This window comes from Festucalex cinctus, chromosome 4 (assembly GCF_051991245.1).
Source record: "Festucalex cinctus isolate MCC-2025b chromosome 4, RoL_Fcin_1.0, whole genome shotgun sequence".
NCBI lineage: Eukaryota > Metazoa > Chordata > Actinopteri > Syngnathiformes > Syngnathidae > Festucalex > Festucalex cinctus.
This window is the reverse complement of record NC_135414.1, coordinates 12664841-12681292: the sequence shown is the minus strand read 5'-3', so window position 1 is coordinate 12681292 and position 16452 is coordinate 12664841. Positions and strand designations below refer to the sequence as shown.

Sequence of the window (16452 nt, the reverse complement as noted above, 5' to 3'; positions counted from 1 at the left end):
TAACCACGTCACACTGAGCTGTGAGCTGCTCCAGCAGGAATTGGCGATCGCTGTTTGATCGAGCCAATAGAACTAGATCGTCTGCAAAAACAAGAGACACATTAGGCTACTCAACACATAAAGCACCTAGAAATTCTCAAGTCCATACATGTTATGAACAGAATTGGTCAACAAAAGCCAGCCCTAGTGGTCTATCCCCCTCCCAGACCACCACTCAGAACTGCTGAGGGACACAAAGCAACTCTCACGCACCCTCCAGAACCATGCTGAGGGTGTAGAGTCAGCCAGGATAAAAAAAAAAACACACTGCTCCTCCTCAATCTGTAATTCAACTTCCAGACGCGCACTTCTCTGAAGCACCCTCAAATAGACCATTGACCAATTGTCGTTTGTTTATCAGCGGTAGCTGATTTAACATATTTAAAGGGGAGGTCAATCTTAAACATTTCTTGACATTAATATATCAGATGTGACCTCACTAGTGTAAACATGACATTCTGATTGTTACATTTGTGGAATCTGAGTTATGAAGCAAAATCCAGCCGTTTTTATCCATCTCAGGTGGCGGCCATTTTACCACTTGCAGTTGACTGAAGATGACATCACAGTTGCTCAGGGGCTCGGGCAACGAACAATCACAGCTCACCTGTTTTCTGAAGCTGTGCTGTGATTGGTTGTTATCTGAGACGTGAGCAGCTATGATGTCATATGGATACAAACGGCCAAAGTTTGCTGCTTAACTCATATTCCACTAACACAATATTAAACAGTATAACATATTTAGACCAGTGGGGCTGCATAGAACATATTATTGTCAAAAAAAAAAAAATTGGGGGGGGGTTGACTTCCCCTTTAAATAGAACATCTGAAAGGGAGGTGCATGTAACGATGACTGTACTATTATGGAAAGCATGAAGCATAGCCAATTTGAGAGAGCTGATGGGGTGAACATATCATTTCCGTTGGTGTAAACATTGTTGAATTACCAGAAACGCCTGTGTTTGTACTAAGCTAATTTTTTTAAATTGAACTAGTTATGTTCATACTAGGCGGCACGGTGTACGAGTGGTTAGCATGTCCTCCTCCCAGTTCTGAGGACTCGGGTTCGAGTCCAGGCTCGGACCTTCCTGGGTGGAGTTTGCATGTTCTCCCCCGTGCCTGCGTGGGTCTTCTCCGGGTACTCCGGTCTCCTCCCACATTCCAAAGACATGCATGGCAGGTTAATTGGTCACTCCGAATTGTCCCTAGGTTTGCTTGTGAGTGTGGATGGTTGTTCGTCTCTGTGTGCCCTGCAATTGGCTGGCAACCAGTCCAGGGTGTCCCCCGCCTACTGCCCAGAGCCAGCTGAGATAGGCGCCAGCACCCCCCGCGACCCTTGTGAGGAATAAGCGGTCAAGAAAATGGATGGATGGATGTTCATACTCGTTCATAATCATAATTTAACATTTTAAACTAAGTTAATTGCTCCAAAAATGAAGTAGTTCGTAGTTGTTGTTTTTTTTCCCTTTAGGCTGTGGGGAATTAAAATACGGCAGTGTCAATTTAAATGACCATTTAAAGCATTTTTGTCTCATCCCTATCCTCAATGGACACATTTGTCCTTACTGTGGCGACAATTTTGAACAATTATCAGAAAAGTGTTGTTCTCTGCTCAAAGCAACGTCGGTTCAGCTAAAAATGCTGTTGGGATGCCATTAAGGTACTTAGAGTACTTCTTGATGACTGTTATTAAAGTCTGCTTGGATGTTGGGGAGGAGGATTCAAGCAGTTATGGAATATTGTGCTGAAACCAACGTGATTATTGCATTTTGTCCGTCAAAATACAACATGTGTTTTTCTCACCGCAGTGACCAACCAGCCATTTTGCTTACTTATGGTACATTTTCTTCTGAGCTTTGACCTTTTGTCTATGTTGTATTTTATCATCTGTTCCGTTGTGACATTTGATGTGCAGGAGGACTTAAAGATTACTCACCATGCCGACAACAGCTTGAATAGCTTCTGCAAATGGCAGAAACGACTCAACATGAAGGGAGACGATCATCCTCTGCACCACGATGTCGCCGTTCTCCTCACGAGGTATATAAAAGCTTTGCTAGGTAGGAAGGTGAACTCAACTGCCATGGAAAAGAGCAGAAGCCCCTTTTTATGAGATGGGAAGCCCTTATACAAGCAGAGATGAAAGTGAAAAGTTGCACAGTAAAAATAGTTTGTTTTTTTCCAAAAGGCTGTTGTAGCTGGTGGAAGAAAGGGATGATGACACTTTTAAAAGTTTGTTGTGGCTCCCGTGTCTGTTTGAAGCTTTCCTCTCAACCATCCTTTTGACTGCAAAATTACTCTCCTCACCACTAATCTCCCCCCTTGCTTTACTTCATCTCCTTTTCTAGATGAAACATTTTAGTTGACCCATGTTACCTTTTTTTTTTTTTTCTTTCCACTTGTCATGCCCCATTTGTTTCAGAATTTTAGTCTAAAACGATAATGGCTTAAATTTGAAGAATTAGTTATCCACTAATGTGTTTCTTTACCCGTAGGCACTATTGTGACCCGTTTTGGGCTTTTTGATGGTTCTGACCAAGTCATTTCAAAATTAGAGTCTTCCTACGAGCGACCAGTCATTGGGATTGTGAATATCTAACAAATAAAACGTGTATCCTCAGCCATTAACTGATGACCAAATGCAAAGGAAAGCTTCCCACAGACAACATATTAGATAAGCAGCAAGAAGTGTTATTGTCTTGCACTTTAGTATGGAGTTATGCCAAAATCCCATAAACACAAAAAACGTGATCTACATACAAAAACCTGATCTACGTACACAAACGTGATCTACGCTCACAAAACGTGATCTACGTTCACAAAGACGCATATCTTCAATTACAAAAAAATATATATCTTTCAAGTGCAAAAAAATGTTTTGCGTACGTAAAAAGCAATTTTACAATTACGGATAAAAGTCGCGTTTGGCAATGATATTCTGCCGAGCAGTTCTACGTGCCGAAAACCCAAGATTCACACGTGCAAAGCCAGTGAACTTTACAGCAGGGGGCGCTGTTGAATCAGCCTATTGCAATACATTATGTAATCGTAGCAGCATGGTAACCACAAGGCGTCCATATGTCATGTGACCAGCAGTTGACCAATCACAGTGTAGTAGTTCTTAAACGAGTTGGCCAAACTTTCTCTCTCTATACGGCGCAGACTTTTTTTTTTTTTTTTTTTAATTGAAGATATGCTTCTTTGTGTGTTTAGATCACATTTTGTGTACGTAGATCACGTTTTTGTGTTTACGAGGTTCATAATAATAAAATGTTCAACTTTTTCACCCTCAATATTGATAAAGCACCTTAAGTATTGTCCAGTACTGATAATGATTCGATACAATATCATATTTGACTTATGATGGTAACATTTAGATCTTGATCTTTTCCTTTCATCCTTATCTCATCACATTATTCTGATAGAGGTTGATTTTTTTTTTTTTTTTTTTTTTTTTTTTTTCATATGTCCCAATAATTGAATTACTGAGCGTAGGAAGATTTTTAGGGTATTCATACAAAGGCTTTGTCTCTATTTTGTTCTCTCTCTCTGTTTTCATTCCTGAGCACCTTGACATGTTAGACATCGTGTTACACTGTACCTCTTCTAAAGCATTCTTCACTTTATGTGAAGGGGTTTTGGTTACCAAGAAAATTGTTCTCCCATCATACACTTGAAATGTCTTACTGTGAAAAGCAACTCAACAGGTTTTGAAATCAAACAAATTCAATCCAGGTCAGTGACCTGTGCTCAATCCAAAAGAGAGTATCCCTATTCCCTATTCTCCCTCCCATGTGCGTAAATCAGAAGCTGTCTGTCAAACCTGTCAATCATGCACCCTCATTCTATGTAACCTCGAGATGGATCACCCCTAAACTGTGGGTGTTTCTAATCCCTAACAAATTTTGCCCAAACCCCCATGTTGTGTGCGTTCTTCCGCGGACTTAACTAGTTTTCCTCTTTCACACTTCAGAGGCTGTAATAAGTTACAGCGCCCTATGATGGTGAAACATCATAATGCAGGTATTGATTCAGTTAAATGACCAACAACAGTCCAGCGCTGGCTAACGTGGAATGCACCTGGCCCAGAAACTCACCTATTCTTACCAACTGCCCACCAGCCCGAACGTGTCCCTACTACATTATACGTACGGCTGAACGTTGACATGATATATCATATTAACTCATTTGCTCCCAATAACGTGTAAATACGTTTTTTTTTTGTTTTTTTTAATGTTGTAAGTGTCCCAAATACTTATTTATACGTTTTTTTGTTTTGTTTTGTTTTTTATGCTGGAGCATACACAAGGCTTTGATGCAGCCTCTCAACTGCAAAGAACGGTTGCAGAAATGGTAGTTATTACACAAACGGCCAGCAGGTGACAGCGGAGCAAAGGAGATCAACCAGGGCCATCTAGAAAAAAAGCTAAATTACTTTAGATTTGTGAAAACTGATGAAACTTAGCTCTCTTCTAATGCTAATTGCTGCAAAACGTAAACAGATGGAAACATACTTTTTTTCCTGATGAAAGAAGAGACTTTAATCTTTCTTTTGGTAGGTTCCATGCTTTTATAGCAGTTGAAGTAAAACAGCCGGGAACGAACGGGATTGCTTCTGGGAAAATGGCTGGGAGTGAATGAGTTAATTGGCGAAAAATGTGCCAGCTGGCTTTTTTTTTCACCCTTCCTCTTTCTTCAATTTTTACTTCCTCCTTTGGCATGCAGCATCCACATGCTTCTTGTGACAACCTTGACCATACCATTTATATACACAATACAACTTCTTAGTTAAAGTTGATAGTTTAGAGTCTTAGATGATCATGTATTTGCTTGGTTCATTTCAAATCAATTGTGTTGCAAAAATGCTGGATCAAAACTCAATCTGCCACTTAAAGATTTGTTGTAAAAATGTATTAAATGCATTGTCGTACAGTGCTTCTTGTTTAGTATATAAAGAGGGGTTTAACATAGTAAATGGCTTATAAATAGCATTGGTTGTTCATATAGATTTTCCTTTTTGGACGTCTAAGATTTCATCCTCTGTTTCCACAGGAAAGACATCTGTGCATCCATCAACATGCCTTGTGAAACTCTGGGGTTGTCCCATGTGGTAGGCATGTGTCAATCACATCGCAGCTGCAGTATTAGTGAGGACACCGGCCTCCCGCTAGCCTTCACTGTTGCGCATGAGCTGGGACACAAGTAAGCTTCCGAGACACACATTTTACACACTGTTGTTTATTGTGTGCTCAAATTATTGTAGAAACTGAATTAATAGAACTCACAAAAAATCCAATTTGTTGCCATGCTTAAAGGCCACAAATGATCATTTTGTGTGCGTGCTATATCTATATCAGCGGCATCCAAACTCAGTCCTCGAGGGCCGGAGTCGTGCAGGTTTGGGAAGTTTCTCCTCTCCATCACAGCTGAAGCTCATCAGCAAGCTCTGCATGAGCCTGATAATGATCCTGTTCATGGGAACAGGTGCGTTGGAGCAGGGAAACATCCAAAACCTGCAGGACACCGGCCCCCGAGGACCACTGATCTATATTGTGGCCACAAATGAAAAGGAAAAAAATGTCATGTCATGTCATGTCTGGGACTCCATAGATGTTAGTGGATCTATTCTCTGGAGCCTTTTCTGTTTTCTTTTCAATGAAACACAGTTGAGAAAATCCCGATGTAAGAAAGTGGCCTTCGGGAATACAGTATATTTTTTAAACCTTGATAATACATTCATATTATTCCTGACCTCGCTTTATTTGACTGAAACATTCTCATAAAGGGTATCATGCATTATTTAAATGTGCACAACCGCTACTGAATAGTAAAGTAAAGAAAAACAAAAACTCACAAACTTATATGCATTTCACTCGACAACAACAAATTTATTGATTTAATCGAGGAAAAAAATGCAAAGACTAGTACATTAGACAAACTCAAACACCATCAGTTCTGGGATGCTGGTTGACTTCCAAAAGTAAATGTTTAAAATCTGCTCACAAATCAAACTGGTGCTACCATATTCTTCCGCTTATCCGAGGTCAGGTTGCGGGGGCGGATGCGTAAGCAGAGAAGCCCAGACTTCCCTCTCCCCAGCCATTTCATCCAGCTCTTCCGGGGGGATTCCAAGAATACAACTTTTTGCTTCATGCATGTTATATTCAGTCTGCTGAAATATTCTAATAGAAATAGAGGATAAGCGTTTATTGCAAGTGCTCAATAAATGGATGTTTCTGATACTTGGGGGGGTCATTTTGCAGACACGCTCAACGTGACATATTTTATAGGTCAGTTAGCGTTGTTGTGGGTTTGAACACAGCCAGCTCCATTCACCACAAATCAAAGTGGCTCATCTCTTTCCCTTTCAATGTGGCACACTCGCATCTCGCATGGCGTCATAGTCATCCATGTCCGACGAAGTACACAGCGAGCCGTCCTTAACTGGGGCAATCTTATTGCTTTTGGTGTAAATAAACAAATTTGCTTCATTTTTGGATGTGTTGTATCTTATTCAGTTGTACACATGAATGAATGTGTGGCCATTTATGTGTGATATTGCCATTTCTGTGTGATATTTTTTTCATCACATGAGCCCATTTCCATCCACTCCCAGTTTTCAATTACAATCACATTCTTTTCCGTTTAATTTCACTAGAATCCAATCAGGGGACGCACTGTGTCGTTGATAGCTTATCCCCAATTTAGCTTTAACAGCATTCACGCCCAGCCATGTTCACTGAATATTGTGTTTTATTGCTATAAAAACATGGAACCTACCAAAAGAAAGATTAAAGTCTCTTCTTTCATCAGGAAAAAAATAAAAAGTACTGTATTTTTCGGATTATACGTCGCTCTGGATTATAAATCGCACCAGCCAAAAAATGCATAATTAAGAAGGAAAAAAACATATATAAGTCGCATTTTTGGGGGAAATTTATTTGGTAAAATCCAACACCAAAAACATACATGTCATCTTGAAAGGAAATTTAAAATAAAAATAAAAGAGAGAACAACAGGCTGAATAAGTGTACGGTATACTAACGTTACATGCCTGGTAATGTCAGTAACGACGTAACATATTAAGAGTTTGTAGCGAGCAGTGACGGGAGTTGGAGGCGGAGTGTTGAAGCACGGAGCCAAAGGCTGGCGTTTTATTGACATCAACTTCTGAGGTCTTAACAGCAACTCCCCACTCAGCTAGAAGCTAACAGGCTAACTCCCCTTTTCCACATAACAAAACCTTCCCACCCGGAACTCTCCCTTCGTTCCCAACGTTCCGTGGGTGAATTATGTTCCCATCAATAAAAGTTATGCATATAACTCGAGCATAAAGAACATGCTAACAAGTTCACCAAACTATCAGTTTCACTCCAAATCACTAAATCCAATGAAATCTTCATCCTCGATGTCACTTTTAAACAACTCCCCCAACTCGGGAGGTAGACGATGGCTCTTCTACCGGCAATGTTGAACTTATCAACACAGGCCTAGAGCGCCCTCTTGCGGTTTAGTGTGAAAATAACATGTGAAATGATATAATAATGTGTTAATTTCACACATAAGTCGCACCAGAGTACAAGTCGCACCCCCGGCCAAACTATGAAAAAAAACTGCGACTTATAATCCGAAAAATACGGTATATTTTATCTGTTTCCGTTTTGCGGCAATTAGCATCAGAAAAGCTTCATCATTCGCAAATCTGTTTAAAACAGTGGGGATAAGAGCCTTTTGCAACATGGCCCTGGTTGATCTCTTATACTCTGCTGCCACCTGCTGGCCGTTTTTGTAGTAACTACCATTGCTTCCAGCATTCTCTTCAGTTCAGAGGCTGCATCAAAGCCTTCTGTGTGCGCTAGCATAGAAAAACATGAAACACGTATAAATAGGTCCTGGGGAGTATGGTAATATTTAAAATAGAACCGTTTTTTTTACGTTTTTTGGGAGCAAATGAATAAATGGCATTATAATTTACTGGCGCACCCCAGAGAAAGTTTATAAACAATTGAATGCACTGTTGAATATGGGGGAGGGAGCAGAAATTGTTTATAACTGTGCTTGCCAGATAATTGCTCCATGTTTGATGTTGTGCTTCTCCACAGTTTTGGGATTCAGCATGATGGCAACGGTAATGACTGTGAACCCGTTGGGAAAAAACCTTTCATCATGTCTCCGCAGTTGCTCTATGGAACCTTACTGCCCAGGTGGTCCAGATGCAGCCGGCAGTATATAACGCGCTTCCTTGAGTGAGTTTCACACAGCTGCATTCACAATTAATTCACTGTGGCTGGGGTGAAATATGCTTTTAACAAGGGTCTGTGCGCGTCCACTGACCTGTGCAAATGCATATGGAGATTATCAGAGGAGATACTGTACATATAGAAATGCACAGACCTAACATTGTTTCTTATCACCTGTCTGCTCACGTACATCTGATCAAATATCCATAACTTGCAAGTAGCAAACTGGCAGTCCCTTAATGGGTAAAAATGGGTGAATTTTTCTGCTTAATTCATATTCCACAAACATAATCGTAATCAGAAAAAAAAAATGGATAAAGTGCTTTTGAGTATTTTGCATCATTCAAATGGATTAATCCTTCGTCACAGCTAAATCATGCAATCATTTCCAGTATTTTTGTGAACACCCTACATATATATGAAACATATATCAATTAGTTTATTATTATAATTTTATTTTTGTTTAACTTAGCATGTACATGTTCTAATTGTTTTAATGATTTGTTAATCATCAAGGAGTCATTTGAAAAGAGAGCTCAACTGGCCCTTCATGAAAAAGGTTGTATGGAAGAATTCCCATTTAACATTCACTGTCACTGTAAGAAAGATTGTTTATATGTTTTATTATTGTGCAGTTTTGGGGCCAAAGAGTACATGCTTAGTTTATGACTTGCAAACCTTTAGTCCTGTGTGATTATTAATCTTATATGAACTGTGCGTTTTGTGCGTGCGTGTGTGAATTGGGGCTGGGTATCGATTCAAATGACCTCAATCGAGTCGATTTAGATTCACAAGAGTTTAGTTTGATTTGATTTAGAATTTTTTTCAATTCGATTAGATTAGACTAGGTTCAGTTCAAGCCGATATTGATTAATTATGGAACATCAAGTCTTCTTAAATATCAAGGACATGGAAAAAAACAAAAAAAAACAAAAAAAAAACATCCACAAACATAAAATTCCTAATTAAATTTTGCAGAGGCAGTAACTGGTCAAATGATGTTTACGTCATAAAATGTTGTCATAACATGCAATAAATAAGGTCTTTCATAAATGTAAGAAATACTTTTAAATTCATGTGAATAGTAAATCTCAATAAAACAGTGAGATACAAAAAAAAAAAGGCCTTTAAAATTCTATTTTCTTTTCAATTTACGGGGAAAAACGATATTAAAAATAATCAATTCATGAACTGATATCATGCTTGAAAAGGAAAATTGATTCAATATTGATTATTTGATTATTTTTTATTATTATTTTTATTTTTAACCCAGCCCGAGTGTCAGGGGGTGTGCGTGTGTGTGCGCTGATGCACGCTTGTCTGCTACTGTCAGCTGCTACTGTCAGTGACTTGCATTGTAATTCTGCCTTGACTGTAAGAACTGTCTGAAGTACTTCCTCGTTGTCGCCACGGTTTCTCAGCTCCAAGCATCTGGAATTCATTTGGTGGAGGGTCAACTTCTTGACAGCACCCTAGCCTCTTGACTCCACTGTTGGGGGGGGAAAAAGGGCCCAGGGGCAATAGTTACACCCGTGAGACTTGGCTTGATGAAGGCCAGCTGAGTGTGTAGTTTTTTATTGTATGTTTCAGTCGCTGTCATCAATTCAGTGGCAGACAGAGCTATTTATTTAGTACATCCATCCATTTTCTTAACTGCTTATTCTTCACAAGGGTCACCGGTGTGCTGGAGCCTATCCCAGCTGTCTCCGGGCAGTAGGGGGGGGTACACCCTGAACTGGTTGCCAGCCAATCACAGGGCTATTTATTTATTTATTTATTTATTTTTTTATTTTTTTATTTATTTATCTATTTATCTATCTATCTATTATATACAATTACTATTTTGTTGGCACAAACTTGAAACTGTGAATTGCAACCTTAAAAAAATTGAAAACAATTGCCTATGACAGAACTAAGCCCCAACAAAAAGATACCATGAAAAATCAATGGTGTAAAGAATATTTTAAAGGGACATATCACAACAAATTGACTTTACATGCTTGTATATAAATAGTTATGGTCTCCGAAGTGCCCCTGAAGTATGGAATTTATTAACCGAATAAATGTTTTGTTGCAAACGAAAATACCTCGACTTACTTTTTGGGCGGGCACTTTTACTTCTATGCGCTGGGCTCTTGCCTCGTTCCCTTCCCTTAGCTCTGCCCCTAGTTGTCATGTGACCATACTCACAATTTGTACTTTGTTACTTCCCATCTCTGATTAAAGTGGACCAAGGAATGGCCAATGTGGGACACCCTATATGTAATGTGCATGTAATTGGTTTCATTCAAAACCATCAAACGACCTTTAAGGGCATCTGTGCATCCCTTGTGGTTCTGAAAACAAATTGCCATTTGTATCAAAGGTCAAGATGTAATACAATAAAAACATTGTCAAGTGAGGATCAATTATATTTATTCAAGATGGCGCCATGGTGGATGTTCGCCTCAGTTATGTGCTCACCAGTAGTCTTTGTTTTTGTCTTTTTACTCGTCGATGGTGAGCATACACCACTTAGACCACAGAAGACTTGTTAAGCATTAGTTAGTCTTTTCAAGACCATTTTTCACCAACATTCTTGGCGGAGACACAGACGTCGCAGAACTGCGCCAACGTGTTCGTTAAACTTTGGCAGCGACGATTTCAAACTCTGCTTCCATCAATTTATCTTACAAATCTCTGCTGTCCACCCAACAAAATGGACACACTTGTGCTCTTTACAAGGACGAAGAAAAACGTGCAATTTTTCATCCTTTCAACTTGCAGGTATTTTGATTCCACCTCAGGCTGACACATGTGCTGCAAATGCTGGCTGCTTCAAAAGCACCGAGATTCATCAGCCACGTGTGCTCGCCCTTGGCAGCAAAAGTAGTTCACACACCACTGATCCCAGTCCCCATGAAACCTGCAATATGGCGAATGGCTACAGGCCTGTGAAATCTGTGGTTATGAATCGATTTGAACGCCTCTGGACCACCTGGCTAAATAGCATCAAGTTTGCTATCAGTCGCAGGGACCTTTGCGAGGATCCTGTTTGAAGAATTCAGTCCGGCGCTCAACACCATAATCCCAAAACTCCCTCCTCCAAGCTCTTCAAGTTCAGCATCTCCCCTGCCATCTGCCAGTGGATTTAAAGCATCCTGACAGGGTGGACACAGCAGACGTGACTGGAGGAAATCGCATCATCCACAACCCCCCCCAAAGGATACATCCTTTCTCCGCTGCTTTCCTTCCTCACCACAAACGACTGCACCTCAGCGCAGCCAGCTATCGAAATCCTTAAGCTTGCAGGCGACATCTCAGTCAGTGGCTTCATTAACGACAGTGACGAGTCTGCGTATCGACAGGGAGCGGAGCAGCTGCTGCCTAAACCTGAAGCGAAACACGCTCAATATTGGAAAGATAAACATGTTCTTTAGGAAGCATTCTCAGATAGGCGCTATGCACACTAAAACCAACAGACCTACCAACAACTTCTTCTCGCTCACCAGTAACACTCTAAACAGTTGTTATAATTGCAAAGTGAGATTCTGATCAATTTTGCCATTTCTTGCCAATTTTACACAACATATTCATTAATGTAGCGCCGTCACGCCGTGTTATTTGCATAACTGTTGTTGATTGGTATTCCACACTACTCAACATTTGAGTGCTCAAAGTCTCTGCATCTTTCACACAATTTATTTATCGTATCTGTAATTACCACGACTTGTTCTCTCACATCGCTTAGTCACGACTCTCTATATGTGTCTGTCTTAAATGTATATTTTGTCATAAATCTGCGCAGTTTCATATAAATTGATTGACTCAGGATATTATTATATTGTTCTTCGTGATTGAACTTTCCTTTCTTTTATCAGTCGCACTTGCAGAGCAAGCCTCCTATTGTGACTGGAATTGTTTGTGTCACAGGCTTCAACTGCTTGACTGCTGGACTTGTTAAGTGATTTCCATCCAATACTTGGTGCACTTTTATAAAAGGTGGTGGGGTGGTGGGGGGGGGAGCAAAGATACTTCAGGGTATCCAAATATTATACCAAATACCGTATTTTCCGCACTATAAGAAGCACCACATTATAAGGCGCACCTTCAATGAATGACATATTTTAAAACTTTTTCCATATTAATGGCTCTACAGTAGAGGCTGAGGTTACGTTATGCATCCATTGGATGGTTCTGCGCTGAAGGGAATGTCAACAAAACAGTCAGATAGGTCAGTCAAACTTTATTACGGTAATCAATTTCATAAACAATTTCAGTTAGAGTCTCTAAATATTGAAATATATTTAAGTACACAGACAGGAGGTTTTTGCCCATAATGTGCTGTTTATTAACAATGAACAAAATGTACAAAAACATTGGAAGTCTTCGAACAATTAACATCAGTGTTTAACGTGAATGAAATGTGCACGCACACACTTGTTTCATATCAGGAACAATGATAGTCAATAACGTAAGCTCTCTGTTGAAAGTGATGAAGTAGTGGATGTACCTGTTTCCATGGCTTTATTATGAATGATGATGTGGTGTCTGGTGGCTCCAAGTGCTCAGGCTCCTTGAAAGTTTGTGTGCATACCATCCCTGTTGAAAAAGTCCTTACCGTTCCACAAAAGGTTAAAATTTTCAATTAAAACCGCATTGTGGTCCTCACAGGCAGTGTGGAGGCTCAGCAGCCTGCTGAACTTCCCAATTTCACGACCCAGGGCCAAAGATAAAGTATCTTATCCTTGTTTGTTTTATCATGCTAAATATTTTGATAAAATCTTATTTTAAGAACTCTAATTATTCTTGTGCCATGTTGTTGGTATCGACATGGATGATAATGGTGTGAATCGTGGGATATTTTCCCAGGAGGTCATGAATGTTAGATATGTCATTTACTGTGGCACCAGGGAGGCAGATGGTTCTTGTGGAGTGCAGTCTGATGTTCGGGATTATGGAATCTCCAATTATGAGTCATGTGGGCCTGCTCTGCTAGATTTGAGCAACCCTGCTGGTGGTGAATTTAGGAGCATGTTGGGTGGTTGCTGTGGCTGTCGGTCTGCTGTGAGGATTTGGAGGTGCCCGTCGGACTGTCTCTTGCCTCCCAGCCACGGGCCACTGCTGTGAAATGCTGGAGGAGGTGGAAGTTGGTTTGAGGGCAAGTGAACGTCCGCCGTCGGGATTAATGGCGAGGGGAGTGGGTCTTGTGTGATTCGTGACACGACTCGGCTGAGTCGAAGAAAAACGGATCCCAGAAAGGCAGGCTCAGAGAAGGAAAACAATCACGGTTTATTCTTTGAATCAACCGGAGAAGCAAAACTTGCTCGCAGGCAAGATAACGCGGATCACAATGAACACTTGCACTCAGCAAGGAACCCGAAGGTAACAGAAAACACTCGCAAAAGGCAAGGAACACGAAGTTAACAAAAAACACTTGCAAAAGGCAAGGAGCACGAAAGTAATACATAACACTTGCAACCGGCAAGGAACGCGAATGTAACATAAAACACTTGCAAACGGCAAGGACGCGAATGTAACAAAAAACACTTGCAAAAGGCAAGGACAGAATAACAAACACAAAACACTTGCACCCGGCAAGGACTACTCGAAATAGAAATGCGGAAATAATCAAAAAGCGAAGTAAACAACAGAAAGCGACGCGGAAATACACACGTGAATACAGATTAACCGAGGACAAAAACAGATTCAATGATTTTACCAAACTTGGAAACGCGGAGAACACTTGGACACACTGGTGAGCAAATAATAATCCGACAGCTTGCTGTGCAGCTCGGAGTCCTTTTAAAGTCCTAATTGTCAACGCGATGCAGGTGCGGGGCTGGGGAACGCCCCCCTCGTTGTTGGCACTGGAACACACACACAAAAGCACAACAGGCTGAGAACCGAACCATGACAGTACCCCCCCCTTAACGGACGCCCCTTGGCGGACCACCTGGCTTATCTGGATGAGCAGCATGGAAAGTGTCGAGCAAAGACGGGTCAAGGATCCAGGAGCGGGGGACCCATTGCCGCTCCTCTGGTCCGTAACCTTCCCAGTCGACCAGGTACTGAAAGCCCCAGCCCCTGCGCCTGGAGTCCAAGATCTCTCTGACCGTGTAGACGGGATCCCCATCGACCACTCGGGGAGGTGGCGGCGCGGGTGCAGGCGGGTTCAGCGGGCTGGGAGTCTCTGGCTTGAGGAGGGAAACGTGGAACACTGGATGCACCTTGAGTGAAGGTGGCAGACGGAGTTTCACAGTTACAGGGTTGATGATGGTGAGTATTTCGAAGGGTCCGATGTAGCGCGGACCCAATTTCTTCGAGCAGCCAGCCAGACGCATGTCCCGGGAAGAGAGCCAGACCTTGTCTCCTGGCTGGTACGAAGGCTCCGGACGCCGCCGACGGTCCGCAATCTCCTTATTGCGGGCCGCTGAACGGGATAGCGCCGCTCGGGTCTCCCGCCATACCTTGTGGGCCCGCCGGAGGTGATGCTGGATGGTGGGCAGTTCGACGGGACCTTCTTGAGAAGGGAACAGAGGTGGCTGGTAGCCGTACGCCGCCTTGAAGGGTGAGAGACCCGTTGCAGAGGACGGCAGAGTGTTTGTGGCGTACTCGATCCAGGAGAGGTGCGATGACCAGGATTCCGGATTGTGCAGGCACACACATCGTAGAGCTGCTTCTAGGTCCTGGTTGGCCCTCTCCGTCTGGCCGTTGGTTTGTGGATGATATCCAGATGACAAACTGGCTGTGGCGCCCAACAGCTTACAGAATTTCCTCCAGACCTGGGAGACGAACTGAGGACCCCGGTCGGACACCAGGTCCACCGGAATGCCGTGAAGACGGAAGACATGACGGACGAGGAGTTGAGCAGTCTCCCAGGATGATGGCAGTTTGGAAAGAGCAACAAAGTGAGTCAGTTTCGAAAACCGGTCGACCACGGTCATGATTACCGTGTTTCCCCTTGACCGGGGGAGGCCGGTGATGAAGTCCAACGAGATGTGAGACCAAGGCCGCGTCGGGATGGGTAGCGGCCTCAGTAGTCCCATCGGCGGCTGGTGGGACGATTTCCCGCACGCACAAGCGGTACATGCCTTGACGAATTCCGTGACGTCCTTTTTCATGTCGGCCCACCAAAACCGCTGGCTAATCAGGGCAAGAGTCCGGTTGATCCCGGGGTGACATGCCACTCGTGAGGTGTGACCCCACTGGAGGACCTCAGCCCGCACCGGGTCAGGAACGAACAGTTTCTCTGCCGGGCACTCCTCCGGCACTGCGAGCCCTTCCTGGGCTTCAGTGACTCGCTTCTCGACCTCCCAACGAACTGCCCCCATGAAACAATGTGCGGGTAGGATCGGTTCAGTTCCGGCCTCCGGCGTGGCCGCATCGTGGATCCGGGACAAAGCGTCCGGCTTCTGATTCCGGGATCCCCGGCGGTAGTCCACGATAAAGTTGAACCTCGTGAACAGTAAGGCCCAGCGTGCTTGCCTCGAGTTAAGTCTTTTGGCTGACCGAAGGTATGCCAGGTTCTTGTGGTCCGTCAGCACTCTAAAGGGTTCCTCGGCGCCCTCCAGCCAGTGTCGCCATTCTTGTAGAGCCAGCACGATAGCCAGAAGTTCCCTATTCCCGACGTCGTAGTTCGCCTCCGCTGGACTCAGTCGCCGGGAGAAGAAGGCGCAGGGATGGAGCTTCCCGTCTTCTGGCGACCGCTGGGACAGGACCGCCCCCACTCCTGAATCTGACGCGTCAACCTCGACCACAAAAGGCAGATCTGTATTAGCGTGGATGAGCACTGGCGGGTTTACAAACTGCTGTTTCAATTTCAAAAATGCATCTTCAGCAACAGGTGACCACCTAAAGGGGACTTTACTTGACGTCAGTTTAGTAAGGGGGGCAGCCCGTAAACTATAATCTTTGATAAAGCGACGATAGAAATTAGCGAATCCCAAAAATCGTTGTAGCTGTTTTCGGTTTTTGGGAGTCGGCCACTCGACCACGGCTTGAGTCTTTACCGGATCCGCCCGTAATTGCCCTCCCTCGATAATGAATCCCAGGAATTGTACAGACTTGGCGTGGAACTCGCACTTCTCTGCCTTCACATAGAGCCGGTTTTCCAAGAGGCGCTGGAGGACCAGGCGAACATGTTGCCTATGCTCCTGAATGTCGCGAGAGAAAATCAGTATATCATCGAGAT

The 16452-nt window shown here is 42.9% G+C and overlaps 1 protein-coding gene across 1 annotated transcript in view; it reads left to right on the top strand.

The window, feature by feature from the left end:
* adamts7 (a disintegrin-like and metallopeptidase (reprolysin type) with thrombospondin type 1 motif, 7) overlaps window positions 1-16452 on the top strand; it is a 93484-nt gene that overhangs the window by 18716 nt on the left and 58316 nt on the right. The window contains exons 6-8 of the mRNA XM_077518973.1: window positions 1955-2079; window positions 5092-5241; window positions 8142-8285. Of these exons, the coding sequence (XP_077375099.1) occupies window positions 1955-2079; window positions 5092-5241; window positions 8142-8285 (419 nt within the window). The remainder of the gene's footprint in view (window positions 1-1954; window positions 2080-5091; window positions 5242-8141; window positions 8286-16452) is intronic.